The sequence below is a fragment of the Ruditapes philippinarum genome, unplaced genomic scaffold (genome assembly GCF_026571515.1).
Source record: "Ruditapes philippinarum isolate M1 unplaced genomic scaffold, ASM2657151v2 ctg455_1_1_1_1, whole genome shotgun sequence".
Classification (NCBI taxonomy): domain Eukaryota; kingdom Metazoa; phylum Mollusca; class Bivalvia; order Venerida; family Veneridae; genus Ruditapes; species Ruditapes philippinarum.
In genome coordinates this window covers 355,458-373,813 of record NW_026863235.1, presented here as the reverse complement: position 1 = coordinate 373,813, position 18,356 = coordinate 355,458, and the positions used below count along the sequence as shown (strand labels likewise).

Sequence of the window (18,356 nt, the reverse complement as noted above, 5' to 3'; positions counted from 1 at the left end):
GAAACAAGTTTTATCGATATGATGTCTTTTCTAAAGCGTATCAAATGGCATTAATTGGCATGTTATTTGTTTTAATAGTATGTCGTATTTTTGCCATACAACAAAAATATACAAACATGCATGCAGGGTCTTTCAAATAGAAAGACCCTGATGCATGTAAGCATGTATTTATGTTACTCGTAATATAGTGCTTTTCTTTTAGTTCAAAGTATTCATAAAAATGAAACTATTAGTTATGGTAATCCAAAAGTGAAAACAAGGACATATCATAATAATTAACCATTATGTTTATTTTGTTGTGAATTCAAATCAAATTAGCGTTTTACAGCCTTTGCTGGATGCAGCACCTTTGTCCATTGGCTGCATTAAAATATCAAACGTCTTTTTCAAAACACAGAATCTGTTACATTGTTATATTTGAAAAAATACAATATAACCGTTTTAGATTCATTTAACCGGAAGACTTAAAGATATCGTAAGAAATTCATATATAGGATTATATAATATTGACTCCAAGACTTTTTGTGTCACAAGCGTGGCATTGATTTATATCATTTTTACATTGTTTAAGAGGGTCTTGCTTATCCAAATAATGTTGCCAGTTGATATTATTGATTCCCTCTTCTGTTGTGTCATTTACATTCATAGAAATGTCTTTGCCTTATAATATAATATATTCTATCATAATGTTATTTTAAACGTATTTAAAGTTCAGGAGGATTCGAAAAAGTAATTGCATACCAGTTTAAAATGATCTAATTTACAGCTTAATAAGTCAAATGTCATGTCATTTGACCGCACAATTGCATAAATCATTTATTTTCATTTTTTAGTATATAATAAAAATGTGAAAAGATATCTTGAAATCGCAGCGCGTTATTATAAATGGTTCATAATGGTTCATACGTAAACGAAATGTTATTACTGTCGGAGAAAGTATAAAATTATATCCAGGATACGTATAGATTACGTATCTAGGCTCCGGAAAGATTTCACGAAGGCGGATGATATGTTAAATGTGATAATAAGTGACTTAACTGAATAAACAGACACTTTATCTCATTCCAAACGGTTTTAAAACACTGTTGACAGATCAATTGATGTATTTGAAAAATAAAAAAAAGTTTACCATCTTTTACATTTTGAAAAGATCATAAAAAACAACATATAGTTATTATACATATCAAGATTGAGATTTTTTAGCATTTATTGGAAGATTTTTAAACGTCTTTTTACCCAATTGTAATTTTAAATTTTTACTTTACCACTATTAACGTTTTAGACCCAGTGTGTGGTCTAACGAGTCCTGGGAGATACCATTGATTTTACATGTACTTTTGGTAATATTTTCATTTATTTTTCTGGCATAAAAATTGTATCCTACCTTTTGATAGCTTGTATGTTATATGCAGGCTTCATCATTCTTCATCCCTTTTTAAAATTAATTTCAAATTGTTTTCTCGTTTAGGACACATATTTTATCAACTTCGAGAGGATGTTTTAAAATAAAAATGTTCACCATTTTTAAATTTAAATGTTAAATTCTGCTGAAGACCGCCTTCAGGGTCCGTATGTGGAAAGTGCAAGCAACCACATGTTAAGTTAAGCTTTTATATGTACATATACTTTGAAATACTTTATATATCACCGGGAATCAATAACATAAAATTGGTATTTATTTAAAAAATATTTTAGCAATATTTTTTCTTTTAATCAGTAAGTACTAGTATCACTGTAGCAGAAGGAGACTGTCAAACCTTTAAGTACTTTTGACATATTTGAATATTATAAATTGTCAGTGCATGTACTAATCAAGAAATGTCTTTCGACAAAATGTCGTGCACCGATAAAAACACAGACTTTTTATCTTATTTTGTACCTTTATGATGAATGTATAAGACGTGACTCTTGTAGTATTTTCTTGAAATAACAAAATATAGCCGCAACTAGATTTTATTTGATTGGTCACAATCTTTCATTCCGAATTAGTCAAATGGGCTTTTTATTACCTCACACATTCGGACAAAAAAAAACTTATTTTAAGCTCCCTTACTGATTGAACTCAAAAAACGTTGACAATGCTAGATTATTCATAATTCCCTTTAATAACAGGACAAATAGAAGGTTTTTTTAAACAAAAAAAATCAAACTTTAAATTCCTGAGTTTACAGAAAGCAATCGTTTGGTTAACCACGACTCATTTATCAATCATTCGTCCACGCACAGCTTCATAGTCTTAGCGTGGGGGCTTCTGAATTATCGCCCAATTAATGACCAATTTGACCAAAACTGAAACATAAATTCAAATTATATGGTCATATATTTCACAAGATACATAAGAACGGTCGTTTTCATATCTGATATCTGTCAAAGCTTTGAAGTGTCTGTGATAGCACACTTCAAAGCCGGCTTACACTTGCCAATTTCTGGCCTGTATGCCCTTCTGGCTTTTTTCTCTGAGAAATAAATGAAGTCCGTTTTTGTTTACTGTATTATATGTTGACATTCTACAAACATCTTGCGTCACATTGGCGTCTGTTGATAACAAGTGGACTGTCAAAATATTTGGCGGAAAGGCTTAAATGCTCAGATAAATTATTTCGCTTTTCTTGTTTTTTCAATTAATATTGATGGAAGCGTTAATCGTTTATTTTTATGTAAACAGGTACATTCTTTTATTTATCAGAATACGGTATGTTGCAATTAAGTAAGAATCATGAGTAAATAAAGAAGTGGGCCATTTTTTATGAAAAGCGAATAATTCAAACCAAATTGTAAAGATGATTCGTTAAATCTTCCAAAATGGATAAGATTGCGTAATGATTGATTTGACTTTGCATGCTTCAGTATATGGTACGATAAATGATAGTTTTCATAATCTGTGCCTGATTGAAAATTTCTGGATTACTCTTTTAAAAGCAAATGCTTTATACATATATATGATACATGGCATAAGCTGACATATAACAGTAACTTATATAATAATGACTTGTAATGGATATTTGTTTAATAAATCCTCAAATGTGAAAGATATAATATATTTCACTAAATAATGTAATGTAATTCATTACTCAAGCATTACTTTAGCATTTTTATGAAGCATTCATGTAACTATTGCCTGGACTATAGACAAAATGAGCACATATGTAAGCTTATCTATGACTGATCTTTTCCGCATCCATTTTAATTCAAAAACCCCCTATAAATTAGGAAGAGATTAGTGCGCTTTACTGTGTAATACGTTATTTGTCACGTATTTGTAACTCTGAAGCTAAAGTGGGTCTTACATTTGGCATGCTCACGGAAAACCACACTCAAACGCAGCTGGTTACTGGAGCTAAATAAATTGTATAAATTAAAGGAACTCCACTGAGACCCAGAAGCCTAAAAACATAAAATATTATTCCTTGCAAACATCAGAGGAGGCACTTAAACACTAAAAATATGCAAAAAACAACAACAAAACAACAACAAAAAAACAAAAACAAAAAAGAAACATTTAATTAAGAAATTTACTCAGAAATAAATTGAAAATCGTATCGTGCTATTCTTAGCCGATTTGAGTGATAAGCGTTTTTTAATTTTGGTTCATTGTTCACATTTCGAATGATTATTCTGGAAAAACGAAGTGAGCGAATGATCTGAAACTTTGCACAATAGTTACTGATCTAAACCTGCATCAAGTGGAAAATTAATTGTGAACAATTATTTTCAGTCCCGTCATGACAAAAGAACACCAGTGTAGTCCCTTTAAGTATTAATTCTTACATCGTCAGAGAGCTTACTGAAACGCTCCAAATTAACGTCAATACGGATAAAGACGATGGAGATTATTTACAAGGTGTAACACATTAAATAGACAAAAATCGTGAGATACGCAAGGACTATTGGAATGCGGAATCGTATGGTTCACAAAATATTTTTAATAAATTGATCCTTGGGAGGAATGATAAAATTGAGTAAATATTACTAATATCACTTTTACTTTGAATCACGCTCGAAGAATTAAATATCTAAATAATTTTGCTATGCCTTTAGTAGTAGTAGCAGCAGTAGAAGAAGAAGAAGAAGAAGAAGAGAAAGGAAGGAAGAAGATCATAAAGAACAATAAGAAGAAGAAAAAAAGGAAGATGATGATTAAGAAGAAGAAGAAGCAGAAGAAGACAAAATAACATCAGAAGACGAAGAAAATGTTGATGATGATTAAGGAGAAGAAAACGAAGAAAAAGGTGAGGAGGAAGAAGAAGAAATCAATAAGACTTTTTTCCCCTCGATTATGTCATTCAAGATAAAAACAAATATGTTGTAAAAAGTTTATAAAAAACAACAATATAATAAAAAAAAAAAACAAGCTTCACTTTTTCCTGGAGTGTATGCATTGCTTTATAGACATATCAACGGCCGAAATTTATTTTGTAAATGTACATTTACTTTAAGTCGTAATTAAATTATTATCTGTTTAATGCAAAGATAATGCAATCAATTTCATATTGCATACTATTAATATTACTACTGCATATTTCTGTAAAGAGAATTATTTCATTTCTCGATCTGTTAAAATATTGTTTAAACATTAAATGTAAGAATGATTAAAATCAAGGTTGAGTATTTTTATCTTATTATTTACTTAACAAAATAAATCCTGTATCTAAATTTAAAACATTACATAACGTTTTCGAACTTAACCATCCTAAATAAAAGTTGTTCCTGGTATTTAAACGTACTTTAATTTTATCATACACAAACGTCAACCAATTTATACATACAAAAATCGCTAATAAAACTGGTGAGAAAGTTACGCAAGTACAAATATAGCACGAAACCACCTAATTTATTTTCGTATATGGAGCCCACGTAAGTCATCCTATTTTTGACATATTTGACATGAGTGTCAAATTTATCTAAAATTTTGACAATTAGTAGACATACCCTTTGTCCAGTTATCAAGTTGTTATCGTAGCATATTCATAGTGTCCGGTTTAGGTGAGTAAATCCAAATATCCTTAGTTGATTTAGTTTATTACTTAGATATGTTAATCAATTTCTTTATCAAAAATAAGTCATTTTTGAACTTATTAACTTCATAAATGAGAAGGCAATGATTTTTATAATTTTTTATGTACTTGTAGCAAGTACTCGTACTTTTACACAAACTAGACTTACCCTGCGACCTCTCTATTTTCCACACAAACTAGATTTTTCGAGGCTTTAATGTACTTTATATATTGGTAAGAAAATAAACTTTAAGAATGAAAAATGAATTAATTTGGGGCTCCCAATGAAAACTTCTAAAGTAAAGTCCATGAAAATTAAACTGATGAACTATCAGCACGATCAAGATAAAGAATAAATTCGTTATAAATGGTCCAAATGTTAATGCAAAATACAATCGTCCACAGTAGTCCTAAATTTTTAGTAAACTGCTCAGATGTTTCTTTTACAGCCTACAGCGATTATAAACAAAACATATACTTCATTCATTTTAGAAATTAGTCAAAATGACAATATATACATCATGTATCAATGTCTTAAATGCAATTTAATGTTTTAAATATACGAGCTAATATAACATAAATATACATATTAATTAAACGGGCAACCGGCCGTATTCGTATTTTCGAATGGTTCGCATTATAGTCTCGGTAATTTGTTTCAAATTGTTTTACAAATTGTTTCCATTATCAAACAACATTGTTTTTAGAAAATTTATAAAGTTGAACTGATTTGGTATTTTTGTATTGCGAATTGATTGTTTTAATTCAAGACTATGTCTTGCTTAAAGTAGAGTCTGATACTTGTACTGACGTCGACCTTGACGGAGCAGATCCTACTGATCAACAGCATAGCATTTTTAAAAGTTTCACTTTATATTTATTTATTCATCGACAAAGTGTATCATTTGATGAAATTATCAATTAAATACAAAAACAAGTTAGATAAATAAATAAATAAAAATCCATGTGCATATCAAATAAAAAATATGAAACGTGTGTAACAAAGAAGTTAACATTAATATATTCATATGGACATGATTGATATACATGAAGATTGCAGACGCGGTTTAATTGTTTTTGCATGAGGGATAATAAAAAAGTGCTACATCCCTCACGCCCCCTAGCACCGGCTTAAGCGGTACTCAATTTTCAACACATCAAAGTGCTGCAATCAAGTTTTTTTTTATGATTGGCAAATCAAGTATACTTGTAATAGAAGTAGCTTAGTACAGTGCTTTTTTCGCACTCAGACGTATTCACTATTATTTGACGGAACACGGTATAATCACACCCTAGCCCTAATGACAATTTATATAGTCCATTCCCACATGTACACAGATAAGAACAAAAAGAACCAATTGAAAGAAAACCTCAGGATGTAAACAACCATAAGTCATTTGTCAATGTGTCAATGGGATCAAATTCTATGGTATGACAAATTGTATTATTGCGAAAATAGACAGATTTTGGAATCGAAGGAATTTTCGATGCCCTTTGAGTTTAAATATATTTTTAAATATTGCTTAATTGTTAACTTTTCAATTATTTGGTAATATGTTGCTCATTTGAAAAAATGAACTATTTTAATGGACTTTAAAGTGGTAAACATCGTGGTAAAGTTAATATTGTATATAGATATCTTTTTTATAAAACCAGAAAATGATGAAGACAGAATGGCTCCGAGCAAAAAGATACTATCGGTGTCTATATATGCCATGACATAGTGTCTAACAGCTGTATTCTGGTCATTAAAATTAAAAGATAATATTTTTATCGTGTCAAAATACAATTTTGGCAAACTAAACAGAAAAGCTATTGCGCACTTAATACATCTCACCTCTTGACTTAAGGAAACCTTTAAGTATATTAATACAAGATAATTTCTAATTTTCAGCTTATTGCGAAATTCGTGATAATGTTTTAAATGTTTTGAAGATTTTGACCTGATAAGCGTATTAAAACAAATTGCTAAATAAATGTTTACTACGAAAATGATATAATTCATGCATATTTTTGTCTGTAAAAAATTCACTTATTCTTAATTGAATATATAGATATACAATGTTTTACTATGTATACATGATATGTATAAATGATAGAATAAAATTGTTCAAACGTGTAATGATGAATACTGAAAATTTTACTTGATATATACGTTTAGACTCATGTTACCGAGTAATCTTGATTTAAGCCAAAATTGCCCGTCACTGATGTAAGCAAAATTTCCCGAGAAGGTGAATTATTTCAAAAGAGGAAATCGTACAGCTCCATTATGTGAAATAAGGTCATGATATTTTTATGGCCCATTATGCCCAAGAAATACTTTTAATTTTATTTCCCAAACTTTTATAATGTTTGGTGTCCTGTAATAGTTTCCAAAGATTTACTTATTAATGGTCAATTACCTGAATCATAGTTTGCTTCCGTTGCTTTATAGCAATTAGTACATATAGAGTGATTTAGTATTTAGCATGGAAGTCATAATACTACTTTGTTAACATTTTTGCAACTTTTATGGCAAATAATTTCACATTCAACTCTGCTTTGATGATAAGCATCTAACAAACATAAAACCATTATATAAATTTATATAAAAAATGCATGTATGCCATTTCTGAAGAAGGAAAATTTCAAAACTAGAAATTTATTTAATATTAAGTACGGAGCAAATTTTCTGAAAAATTATTTCTATATTGTGTATGTATTGTTATGTTTTTTACTCGTGATTCTTTCAGATTTATTTCATGATTTTCAAATGATTAATTTATTTGTAGAAGAAAACAAAGAATAGAAATACTTATTTAGTAAAAACAATAAGTAATTAAATATAAATGATAAATGTAAATTTATTACAGTTCACACTATAAGTAAAGAAATTAAAAGTAACGAAATTAAAAAAGTTGTTACAAAAAGTTGTTAGTACTATGTATAAAACAGGTAACAATCGTGAACATTTTAAATTATCTTTAAATTATATTTTTATTTAAAGTATAATATTGCAAATTACTTGTATACATGTATATTACACTGTCATAGCTATGTACGATAGCTAAAATAAAGCATAAGATACAAGCTGCCACCTCTTTTCATCTGTGTTGTACACTTCTTGATGTTGTATAATACCTATAATTTTAAAATTAAAAAAAAAAAGAAAAAAAGATCCACTCCCGTATTTATATAATTCCTGTATTTAAAAGTGCAAATCATTCTTACATTGTAATGTCTCGTCGATGACATCAAATTTCTACTTATTTCTTACTTTTTGTTATCTATTTATTCTTTTTTTTTGCAATAAACCAACGATTTTGGGGAAATATATCATAGTTGGATTTAATGATATACCCATTTTAAACACTTTCATAACCGAGGAGTAGATAACTTTATCTCCAAGTACACGATACTTGTTATTATCGTAACTCTTAACCTTAAACAGCACGTCAGAAAATACTTCTAATCCTACATTATTGATCCCCTTAATCTTATAACATTTCTGTATAAACTGTTGACGTAACCAAAGAATACGGACTTTGTGGGTTGGTTAATATTCCCCCAAAATATTTAGTTTATTACAAAAAAAAAAAAATGAAATAAAGTAATAAGTAGCAATAAGATCTCATATCCTAGACACTGCAATGTAAGGTATTCAATGATTTGCACTTTTGCACTTTAAAAAAATCAAATGAGAGGATTTTTTGGAATTTTGAAACTTATTTGATAACACTTTGCAAGTCATTGGTACTAACCTTCACGTTATAATTTAGGTGTCATTTCTTAATAGGTGAGTAAGACAACATGGCAGCACCTCAATGATATTATAATAACCCATGTACAGGCAACCAACGGAGAGAAATGCTTGTTTTTTTTTTTTGGTTTTACAAATGAATGCAAAGTATATCCACGTAACTTATTAAAAATGTATATGGTAAATCTATAAAACCTCCCTGAAGAATCACTTTTTTTCCGGACCGGCTTAAGTGGTTTCTCCGCCGTAAATATAAAAGTAAACAAGCATTTTCAACACTTAATTAATATCACATAATAACAATAAAATATGACATGTTTCAATTGAATAAGAAAAAAAATGATTACAACTTTTCATTGGTATGTTGAAATGAATCTTTCATAACTGTTGCGAAGATACGAGTATATGACAACTTTTAAAACCTTTTAACCTTTTATCTCAATTCATCGGATGTTTATTTTAAAGTAAATAACTTGAAACCAAATGCAAGCTTCATATCTTTAATTTCTTTTATAAATTATAATTCTATTTTAAATCTTTTACATGAAAGTATTCGGATAGATCTTACTTTCATACATAACAACATATTACATATCAATTCTACAACGACTATAGTAGAAACTTAAAAACCTTTTATAGAGAACTTAATTGGCGAGAAAATAGACAAAAAATCTTAACAAGGCATGAAACTCACGAAATACATGAAAAGTTGTTTCTTAAGAACATGTATTCATGTAATTGCAAAATCAGAAGATCTTTTTCAATGCAAACTTTTTTTCTTAAATTGCATGCAAACAACGAAAGTACAAATGTAAATTGTTTCTATGATTTTACATTTCTTAAAAGAACCAAACTTTATTTATTATTTTTTATTTAGTTCCGCCCATTGTTTTCTCGTTTAGGACACACGCTTTTTATTACTTGGGGACCATACGCCGCTTTTTATGGAATGGCACGGAAGTGTCACATTGAAAGTTCCATGATAACCGCCGTATGAACACATCTGCGGATGTTTCTAAATTCAAAATTTTACTATTTCATGTTTAAATGTTGAATTCTGCTTAAGCCGGTGCTAGGGGGCGTGGACGGTAACTTGCACTTTCCAGTACCGTCCATGAACAGGCTCAATCAAACCGAGCCTGCAACATTTTCAATTTTGCCGTGTTGGGCTTTCTTTAGGGATTCTGTATTTATCTATTTTATACATGTCAATTAATAAGAAATTCATTTCAATGTCAATAATATAAAATATGAGTAAAAGTATAATGCAAAATGTGTCACGGAATATGCATGTAAACTCAGTATCTATTCGCATCTATATAATGCTTAGTATTGCTAACACAAATTGCGATATAAGTATTGTCTTGTAGGAGTAACATCGATTTGCGACTTGATGGTCCACTAATAAATGCTTGAGATTGTACACATCTTTGTCTTTCAAGAAATCTTCATCTGTAAATCTGATAATATAAATGTCAAATAGTTAATCATAACGGTCAAACAGAAGACATGTTTCTTAAAGTGGAGTTTAAGTATCAATTAATTAAAGACAACCACTCGACGATAAGCGTCTGCCTCGTTTAAGAACTGATCTATTCATTTTTATCTTTAAGCAGATCAACAACATAAAGTTCTTAAGGTCCTTCAATGCAAAACATCTCTTAATATGTCAGGAAGTACCACAAACATTTGTTTGACATTTGCCATGTTTTGTACACAGTGACATCTCTAAAACTACTCGAAACTCTACATATTTTATTTTGTTCAAAGGTAATACTAGAGAGTAAAATGTCACTATCTATAATGAAGGGTGTGAAAATAGTTTGTGACGTTTAAACTAAGTTATAAATATCTGGGTAAAAAGGGAGCCCTTGGAAGCATTAGAAACATGAAAAAATGCAACATCCATCACGCCCCCAGCACCGGCTTGAGCAGTACTCAATTCTCATCACTTAAAAGTGCTTGACTCAATGATCCCGAAGGACCAGAAAAACTAAAACATGATATCGTTTATAATAAATAACTTTCAGATTTGTTTTGGCATTAAAGATTCATAAAACAGCTTTTAAGATACACATGAAAGTTAATTGGTGGTGAAAGCGGTAATGTAATTTCATCTAGATAAAAACTAAATTTATTGAATCTAGCGATGTATAATTAAAGAAGTTTTTAAATTCATTTGAAATACTCAAGTGTTTCCTTATTTGTATTATTACTGATTGAAAACGTGGTTGGAAGTTGTCCAATTAGCTGGCGGAAGGTTGGTGCTTTTTCTCAGCCACTTAAAAAGAGCGTAAGGAAGAACTTTTTGATTTACTTCTGTAAAAGACTTATCGACGAGACACGAAACCTTTGGATTTTAAAACATTATTTATCTGAGAACTTAACATCTAATCTAGGCACACTTTAGTTTAAAATAGTATATATAACTGTAATGATGTCGTTTTGCTCTTGAGATGCAAATTCTAAGATAATTTTGACGTAATGAATTAAAACTTATGGTTACAAGAAGCAAAATCCAAAAACAAAATATTGAATGCTTGACATATACACATTGTAAAAGGGAATTTATTGAACTTTTAGATTTATTGATTTATTATTATTATTTCATTTAAACCGTATACTCATTTAATGATTCTTTATTTTTCTTTGCATTATCATTAAAAATTTACTTTCAAAATCAAATTTTAGTCTCCTGTGTTAAATATTTAAAAATATCCGTTTTATTCATTTCCAAAAGCTATGCATTATTAAAAACCATTAAAGACTATACTAACATACCAATTCAGCTTGTAGATAAAGTAAGGATGCAAATATACAGAAATGAGAGACAAAACCTTTTCCTGTACAAATGTCTGTAACCAAGGTTCTCCGTTATTTCCACGATGTCGGGGATCATGTTCGGTAGTCATTGAAAAGAGTAAAGAAGCGAAAAGGGAAACAACGCATCAAATGGATTTAGAAATCATTTCGTTTGAATTACATTTCTTTGACACAAAGTTTACGCGGTTTATACCAACACAATATTTTAACACTTTCATTTGCAAATTGTACACACATAAACATTCTGATGTGTCTGTTCTTTACGTTTGATAATGAGGTTATTGTTACTCCTAATGTATAAATTGTCTTTATCACATTCACGTGCCGCATTTGCGACTCCTTAAAAATGGCATTAAACGCGTCAATGAAAAAATGGTTCTTTTTCACTTCGAACGATCTTTATTTTTGGTATGTGATCATAGAATATTAAATTCATGTAAGTTCGTTACTAAATTTATTGAACTCGTTGAGGCCAGAGGCCCACAAAATATGAATTTATTCAACTCATTTAATAAATTCAGTATTAAACGAACACTCATTCAATATCCTCTATGAATACGGGCGTTTGCAATCTGTTGCTGTTCCATACATTTTGTGAACTTTAAGGCTATGGATATAATTCTTGTTATTACCACTGGTCTTATATATTGTCGCAGAAACTTTTAATTAAGTTTGAACTTCATATCTGTATCTAGGATGAAGGAAAAAAGTGTATGTATTTTTAAAAATGTGAATGCTTACTCGTTCTAATTTCCGGGGACATAACATATCATCAAAATAATATATATGTGCCAGATTTTATTTAACGTCATTTTTCATCAAAGTTCAATTTGTAAGTTTCATTGACCTACACAACAATTTTGTAAACACTGATCAAAATCTAGGTCACATAATTATGCTATATTAAGTGTCAAATTCTTCAAGTCAAATCATTGAAAATGATAGCTTCACTATCTTTTAAATCCTTATCAATGTCAAGATTTTGAATATGTAAAACGTATGATATTTATAGCATGAAATAATTCTTTATGAGTAGAACATACTGAAAATGAAGATTTATTTGATTTTTGGATTCCTAATTCAGATTGTTGGTGAATGTTTTTATTTATTCTATAAAACGTATTTGTTTCATTTCACTTTATATCTAATTGTATGTAATTATTCGTATGTAATTAATTCACAATAATAGGACAAACAAACTTAAACCTCAATATTGTAATATTGTTGTTGTTTTTCATCCATTTATTCTGATACATTTCCTAGATAAAGCTGCCATGACTCTTATTATAATAACATGAAAGAAAGTGACAACCTATACAAAAACCTATATGACTTTCTTACAATTGCATGCAGAATGACTTTAATTTGTTTTTCGACTTTAGCGTTTGCTTGTATTAAAGCATAGGTCACGGTAAGTATAATATAATTTAATTGTATCTTCACATACAAGTCCAAAATTTGAGTACAAATGGACCTGAATACATAAACCGTTACTATTTTCAGCATCTGCCTGTCCAAATGGATGGTTGATCCATGATGGAAACTGTTACCACTTTAGCCACGATGTTGAATCTTGGACAGGGGCATATGTCAGTATCATACTTTAGTAATCTATAGCTCAGCAGTCCTTTGAGTTCAGCTGGAGCGCTATATCTAAATATCTTTTATCTTTAATTAGGTGGTTCTTATTTTGTATGACTTCCGTTCATGATAATAGACAGATATCATCACAGATCAATACCGAGGCATGCACGTCCGTATCGTCTGCCAAATTCTTCTTGATATAAAGGTTCTTTTTGATATTTGAAATCGGGCGGTTATTCACAAAGAATAAGAAACAAACAAGAAAAAATGAAATGAATGTAATCACAGCGCTTACATAAACATTTGTCATTAATTTTTAACACCGAGAGTTTCAGTGTTCATATCATATAATTATATTATTGCTATATACACTTTTTCAGAGTATGTGTAAAATTCTTGGGGGACAGTTATTGGAGATAAATGGGGCAGCAGAGAATCAATTTGTAAGCAGCCAAGTTAAAATTTCTGGAAGTAAGTTATAGATACTTATAATAAAATCATACCCTTTGGCACTGATATACCCAACTTTATTTTTTAAGTACCCGATGAAATACATTTCTTTAAATTATAAAGTTAGCAAGACACACAATTGCGCAAATAGAAAAGCGAAAATGTGGTGACGTAAACGAATTCAAAACAGTTATTATCGCGAATTTAAAACAAGTATTTTGCAGACTTTTACACAATTTTAGCCCATCCACCACTCAAAGTGTAATAAGACTCTAAAATAAAATTATAAAATTACTGCAAAGTTTAAGATGATATCAATACAATACAATATATTATACAATGTAGATACAATATACAATATAAATACAATAATAAAATACAATAATAAGAATACAATATGCAATATAAATACAATACAATACAATTTATAATCTGTTGATTAGGTCAAGGTTACATATTTTGTAATACTACGAGGGTTGTCCAAAAAATTCGTGCACTGCAATAATTGTCGTGAGAGTATTTATTAAAAACAAAAGGATTATATATCACTTGAAGGGGAAATCTGTCTCCAATACGAAAACAAAACAAAAAGCCGAGTACCCGGCGTGTAGTGTAAAAGAATGGTCATTAAGTTACCTTAGTAACGTAATACCGGCGCACGACAAACAAATGGGTTAGTTCATTACTGTAATTGCATTAGTTGTTTGTTGCTTGTAAAGTTGCATTTGCTTTTTATGTTAAAATTTGTTTAACTGACAATAGAGGAATGATTGATGCAAAGTATTTTGTACTTTTTATTGTACTTGTGCAACGTACATGTAACATATTCCACCAGTGCTCGAATATATTGGACAACCCTCGCCACATGCGCCGGCATTACGGACGGACGTTTGCTTGACCGGTTGTCATCGTCTACCGACACTCGTCCTTCTACAGAGTGTTTGTGTCATTGTAAAACCAGCCTTCGTGACACTAAACTTGTCCCGCTTGCTTTTATAAGTTTTTTGTAGGTATCTGTTGGTGTTTTACCAATTTTTGCACAAAATTTAATTATCGTACGTATTTCCAGACGTTTAGCGACTGACAATTTCACGTAATTACAGTATTGACGAACATACACAAATGTTTGTTTACGACCGTTACAATAAAGGAAATGACGTTATATTTTCTAGTGACGTTAGGAATACGTACACACACTTTTCCCTGAATTTTGACGTTTATATTAAGTGTTTAAAGAATACCGTGATGCATCAAAGTAATGAACTAACCCAATTTTTTGTCGTGCGCCGGTATTGCGTTACCAAGGTAACTGTATGACGATTCTTTTACACGACACGGGGGTTATACGTTTTTTTCTTTTGTTTTCTTATTTGAGACAGATTTCCCCTTCGAGTGATATATAATTCATGTTTTTCTATCAATAACTCTCACGACAATGACTGCAGTGCACGAATTTTTTGGACAACCCTCGTAGTAACGGACAAAAATATCAATATTAAACAGATAAATGATGTATGTTTGTTCGTTGTCAGGAGACTATTGGATTGGACTTTCCGATGTCAATGAGGAAGGTAGCTGGATTTGGATGACAAGCATGGCAAAACTGAGTTATTCTAACTGGTCACCAGGGGAGCCCACTGCTACAAACGTAAACCATGACATAGAAAACTGTGTGATGATTTACAAAACCAACGGGATGTGGAATGATTTAGCGTGTCTCCACACTAATTTCTATATTTGTGAAAAAATCTGACGGGTATGTTTTAAACTATCTAACCTGGCAAAAAATGTGTAACACGCATAATGCCATGCAAATTGACCAGGATCTTTATTATCAACTATTCTGATGTACAATTCTGACGATAATGTTGTTACTTCATCCCCCCCCCAAAAAAAAAATAAACAAAAAAAACAACAAAAAAAAAAACAAAACAACAACAACAACAACAACAAAAAAAAAACAAAACAAAAAAAAACAACAAAAAAACTATAGCATATATAGCAGTTTGAAATAAGTCAATACTCGTAACATGACACTACAGCCAAAGAAGTACTGAAATTCGCTTTAACATTAGAACTCTTAATACTCAGGCAATATGTATTATAATATTTTTGCTGCGAAATGTATGATGCTTTCAGACCAAATAAAATACCGTAGAGAATGGTTACAGCATATCATTGGCATTGGTCAATTAAATTTTGAAGAAGGAATTGAAAGCAAGTACGATTTGTTGTCGCTGTATATCCGGTTACAGAAAGAGACTTATTTGTGTCTGTACCGTAGTCATGTCAACAAGTGTTTTTTTTTTATTATGGTTCTTAACTTGGAGACACGAAAATTTCGTATCGTCGTACTAGTAGTACTCGTTTTATGCTTTGACATGACGAGTATGATTTAGTTAATCACGCGTGATCTCGCTTTACTATATATAAGGCGGCTATTAAAATTTTTGAAGCCGCACAACACAATCCAAATCATCTAAAAAGAAAAATTCCGAAATTTAAAATAATATACATTTACACACGATTTGATTTTAGCCTGGTTCCACGACATTAAATCTCGGTAAACTACAGACAGTTATACAGTCTATTATTTGTGTATGGAGATAAGAAAACATTCTCTATCCATTTGAAGAAAATATAAATGCGACAAAGCAAGAGATATTTTAAATGGTCCTGAAGTGTAAAGCTGATGAATGGGGATGTTTTTATGTCATATAAAAGACTCAGCTGCTTTGCAACCGAATGAAGTTCTTTATCTGTTGTAGATAGTACGAACATCTGTCGTAAAGCAATAGGTCGGGTCAGAGGGGAAGGGGAACTTGCAATGTCTTAAGAGTATAACAAAAAATAATTTTGCATTGGATTTAAAGATTGAAACATTTTGTACAAATAAAAAGAGAATAAAATAAGTTGAATCGATTAAAGTAAATAATTATGGAAATACATTAATTTTGAAACACCACTCGTGCAATAAAATTGTTGATTTCCAAAGGTAAATAAGCCTAATTAACAGAATTAGAAGCTATTTATAATTCATTTATAAATTATTACTGCCACTGAGTGATTACATATTTCAAACATTTTTTTCTAATCTTTGATTTAACTTATAATTTTCAATTTGTTAACTAATATATGTGAACATTTTCTCTTTCCAGGGTTCAAGAAATAATTGGCTGATTAATGCTTTATTTATACATACTGCATTAAACAAGTGAAAAATAAATATTACAATTTCACTTATTTGTAAATGTGTTTGTACTAGTATGCATATACTTTTATGTCTGCTATATATCAGGGTATTTTATATGAGAAAGGAGTATCCTCTCCAATAAAGCCTACAGTTAAAATTTTGAAGATTCAGGGGACAGCCCTCGATAATGTTACAAAAACTTTTGGTCCAACCTTACAGATATGAATATATGAGTATAAAAACACGACTAGAAAAGTCATGAACATGACCAGTTGATATCTTCAATAACTTCGTCAAATCAGAAGCTAGGAAGCTGAAACCTTGAACCGAGTGTCATAAATATTTCCTTTTGAAATGGGCATATAAAAAATCAAAATATCATACACACCCACTTACCTTGATAAAATACGTTCGGGCGTTATAAATTTTCTAGACTCGGTAGCTATTTTGTCAATTTCGCAACCAATTCTCTCGCTTGAACCAAATGTGTAACCACTTAACGTCATGTCTCTTGTAATAAGATTATTGAATTGTACTGGACGAGTACACAGCTCTCGGATATAGATTTTGCTGCTGTGGACGAGCCGAATAGCATTAGTATTGTTCTTAACATTGTATAATGATCCCTTTGTTTCATTTTTTACATTTAGACAGAACTTTGTTTTTTTATGTACAATAAAGAATTGATAAGATTTTTTGATTTGAAAGAACGAGGCTAGATGGAGTACGATAGGCGTTCGATATATATACTTTGGCTCTTTGTGAAAATGGAAACGAGGCTATATCGGATACCATTTGCATTTCGTATGGATATTTTAGACTCTGAAATTGATAAACTTTGGACTTTGAAAATGAAAACGAGGCTATATGGGATACGATATGCATTTGATATAGATATTTTGGACTCTGAAAATGATAAAAAGGGCTTATTGGGTACAATATGCATTTGATATGAATTTTTAGACTGTGGAACTGGAAATCTAAGTCTCCTGTGTTAAATATCTAAAACTATCTGTTTTATTCATTTCCAAAAGCTATGTATTATTTAAAGTCATTTTAAATTACACTAACATATCAATTCAGCTTGTATGCAAATATACAGAAATGAGAGACAAAACCTTTTCCTGTACTAATGTCTTTAACCAAGGTTCTCCGTTATTTCCACGATGTCGGGGAACATGTTTGGTAGTCATTGAACAGGTTGAAGAAGCGAAAAGGGAAACAACGCATCAAATGGATTTAGAAATCATTTCGTTTGAATTACATTTCTTTGACACAAAGTTTACGCGGTTTATACCAACACACTTTCTTAACAATTTCATTCGCAGATTTTACACTGATGTTTCTGTTCTTCGGAGACTTAACATATCATCAAAATAATATATACAATGTATGTGCCAGATTTTATTTAACGTCATTTTTCATCAAAGTTCAATTTATAGGTTTCAATGTCCCTACACAACAATTTTGTAACCAATGGTCAAAACCTAGGCCACATATGCTATATTAAGTGTCAAATACTTCAAGTCAAATCATTGAAAATGATAGCTTTACTATCTATCAAATCCTT

General features: G+C 30.3%; 1 protein-coding gene across 1 annotated transcript; it reads left to right on the top strand.

Annotated features, from left to right (window-relative positions):
- The first annotated feature begins 12,526 nt into the window (after positions 1-12,526).
- LOC132721541 (perlucin-like protein) lies at positions 12,527-15,346 on the top strand. The gene is made up of 4 exons (XM_060705862.1): positions 12,527-12,650; positions 13,063-13,148; positions 13,524-13,614; positions 15,126-15,346. The coding sequence occupies exons 1-4, from the start codon at positions 12,608-12,610 to the stop codon at positions 15,344-15,346; spliced, it is 441 nt and encodes a 146-aa protein (XP_060561845.1). The 5' UTR covers positions 12,527-12,607.
- The last annotated feature ends 3,010 nt before the right edge of the window (positions 15,347-18,356 follow it).

What these genes read in the sequence shown, in the direction of transcription:
- LOC132721541 (XM_060705862.1), top strand. Translation starts at nt 12,608, where the DNA reads ATGAAGATTTATTTGATTTTTGGATTCCTAATTCAGATTGTTG. An exon ending in AATCTTGGACAGGGGCATAT is followed by an intron (nt 13,149 to 13,523) that starts GTCAGTATCATA and finishes ACACTTTTTCAG; the next exon opens with AGTATGTGTAAAATTCTTGG. An exon ending in CCAAGTTAAAATTTCTGGAA is followed by an intron (nt 13,615 to 15,125) that starts GTAAGTTATAGA and finishes GTTCGTTGTCAG; the next exon opens with GAGACTATTGGATTGGACTT.